Below are 2,839 nucleotides of genomic sequence, written 5' to 3' on the forward strand. Positions count from 1 at the left end.
GGGCAGGTGCTGAGGGCAGCCACATATCGAGTTAATAGCTTTGGTTCTCAATTGTCTTTTCCCTTGGAGGAGGAGAACAAGAGGATTCTGAAATTTAGAGACATTATCAGTTTCCCTTCCCCTAACTGCCATTACTGTTCATCACTGTCAAAGGCTTAGAGGGGGGGGGGGCAGCACACGGTGAGGGCATGTGGTAAGAGTATGGGTTGTTTGACCGGCTGGCACAATTCAACTTTCCTTCACTTTCCCTCTTACAAATAGCAACTCCATCCGACCAGAAGCCCCTTTCCCCAACCACCTTCCAGGCCAAAACGGTGGAGGGAACTTTGGGTGAAGAGGCCCCTCCTTCCAGCAATGGAGGGCAGTTATGTAACCGAGATTGTGAAACTCTGGGAAGGCCCAGTTCTGAGCCAGGAACTAAGCACGCCCATGATGGAGACCTCCTTCATTCCGAAGACTGAGTCTGATGAAAGCAACAAAGATCTGGGCTTTGGGTTTTAGAGGGGGCGCTTTGGGGGCGCAGGGACCCAGGGAGGAACCGGGATGGAACCGGGCAGAGGAGAGGAGTAGCGTGAGGGCTCCCCACGTTAGGTGCAGCGCAGCGCCTCACCTGTTGCGAGCTGCCTGGCGGCCGAGGTTTAAGTGCACCGGGTCTAGTTAAGCAAGCGGTTGCAGCGCAGCTGCGCGCAGTTCTCGGTGGCGGCCGGCGCCTGGGGCTTCCGCCGGTCAGCTGACCTCCCAGTGCGGAACTGCACCGCCCTCTTTGCTCAGTGCAGCCCGCCGCAGGGTCCCAGCCACCATGGCTGGGATAGTGGTCAGTGGAACTCAAGTAAGTTGGTCCGAGCGAGCCCCATTAGTCCTGGGGCCCAACTGGGGATGGGAGGGACAGCGAGGCCCCGGGTCTCCAAGGCTTAACATGAGCGCCGTCTTCCTTGGATAGCCGCATGTGCAGGTGATGTGTGCCAAGTGCCCACATTTGCTCAAGGTTGAAGAGTTCAGACCCTTCTTTTGATCATGGCACATTTCCTGGCCGTGTGGTGAGCAGCCCAGACCCCTGCCTTCCTCTGTCCCTGGAGTCACACTGATGAACGCTTAGGGACTAACTTCGCCTTGAGACCCTGTCCTGGTAACTCATATTTTTCAGGACCCACCAAAAGTGTTTCAGTTTCTTTTTTTCACAGTCTTGGCTTTAAAAGAGTTTTTGGTGTGCAAGAAAATGTTTTAATAGGCAACCATTTATCTGTTGATACTAGGGCAACTGTACTGTAAAACAAATGGACTTACATTTCCATGGAGGAAGGGGGCCAAGGCAGCAAAGGGCACAGGGTCCCTAGAGCCACAATGTGTCCTCTGGCTGGGTGCTGGTGGGCATCTCTGCTACCAGAGTGATCTTTTCCACAGCTGGTGGAGGCTTGGGGTCCTCTGCATTTTTCACTTGGTCTCTGGTTTCTTGAAGAGGTATCACTAGGGCATGGATGGTAGCACCCGATAGTAGACATCTTGCCGTACCCGCTTTCAGCCCCATAGGAAGGCCTGCAGTGTTTGGAGAGAACTCCATCAGGCTGAGCAGGGGCCCTTTATCTGCTGAAAAATGAAGGTTTCTCGTTTGCGTCCCCTCTCCCTCTCGTGAAGCCAGTGGTCTCACTTTGCCAAGTTCTTCTCCACTGCAGTGAAAGAGTGGTGAGCTTTGAAAGTTCTCCCTTTAGTCTGGTGGTATGAGGGACTAGGGAATTGTCCTTCCTTAGATGCCTAGGGGTTTTACAAATCGGAAACCCAAAGAACGCCAGCCGTGCGCATCCCCCAAGGTAAACTCTTTCCTTTTTCAGGAGTCTGGTACCTTCCTCATTTATTGAGTGGCTACTGTGTGCCAGGCACCCTTCAGGTGATGGAAATGAGCTGAGGTAGCAGCTCTCTGCTGCTCTATTGAGAGCTTTGTCTCCTAGTACTGCTGGCTCTGTCTGGAGCCTCAGACAGGCACAAGTCCAGAGTTGAGGAGTGAGCCCGGCAAACTGCTGTCAGCCTCTGCTAAGTGGCTAAAAAGGAGGATCTGAGCCAGGGAAAGGGGGCTTCTGGGAGTGAGTTTGACTTTCTAGAAAAAGGGGTGTGTGTGTGTGTGTGTGTGTGTGTGTGTGTATGGGGGCCTGCCCCTGTGTGTATTTGCCTAAGAAGCAGGGTCCCTTCATGCATTTGGTGGTTTCTGCATTTCCAATCCCAGCATTCTCTTTGTATATATAGTTTCTTCCAAGTTCCTGGAGAACTTAACAGTGAGGTCGAAACTTCCCCAGACTTCCTTTTTCTTATCTTGTCCTTCTCAAGACTTGGCGTTTCCTGTGCCCCTAACGGAGCCTGCTGCCCAGGGCTCAGGGGCATCTGCTGACTTGTGGGTGAGACGTTTTGAGCCCTGTCCAGTATTTCAAGATAAAGCACTGGGAGGAGCTAGGAAGCCACAGGGGTATCTGGGGTGTTACTGTCTCCTTTCATACAGCATTTAGATAGTGAATGTGAGTGCCTGACTCTGGGGTTAGAGTATTTGCTACCATCAGCTCCACACAATTTATAACAGCACCTTGAATGTTTATGATTCTGACAGAAAGTTCCTTCTTAAAAACCACCTATTCAACAGGGTGCAGTGTAATATTTCAATACATGCATCTAGTATATAATAATCAGAAGAATGGAATTGGTCTATCTATTATAGTAAATGCATATCATTTAGTTGCTTATGCTAGGGGCTTGCAGTCCCTTCTGCTGGTTGTTTTGAAACACACAAAGCATAATAGATTGCTATTGTGTGTTATAGAACATCCGCAGGTACACTCATTGTTACTGTGTGTTATAG

At 50.9% G+C, this 2,839-nt stretch overlaps 1 protein-coding gene across 1 annotated transcript in view; it reads left to right on the plus strand.

Moving 5' to 3' along the window:
• Positions 1-773: 773 nt before the first annotated feature.
• The window catches only part of Lrmda (leucine rich melanocyte differentiation associated), a 1,015,195-nt gene continuing 1,013,129 nt past the window's right edge, over positions 774-2,839 (plus strand). Inside the window, exon 1 of the mRNA XM_026789555.1 lies at positions 774-829. Coding sequence (XP_026645356.1) covers positions 800-829 — 30 coding nt within the window. The 5' untranslated portion in view covers positions 774-799. The remainder of the gene's footprint in view (positions 830-2,839) is intronic.

This window comes from Microtus ochrogaster, unplaced genomic scaffold (genome assembly GCF_000317375.1).
Source record: "Microtus ochrogaster isolate Prairie Vole_2 unplaced genomic scaffold, MicOch1.0 UNK21, whole genome shotgun sequence".
Taxonomy (NCBI): domain Eukaryota; kingdom Metazoa; phylum Chordata; class Mammalia; order Rodentia; family Cricetidae; genus Microtus; species Microtus ochrogaster.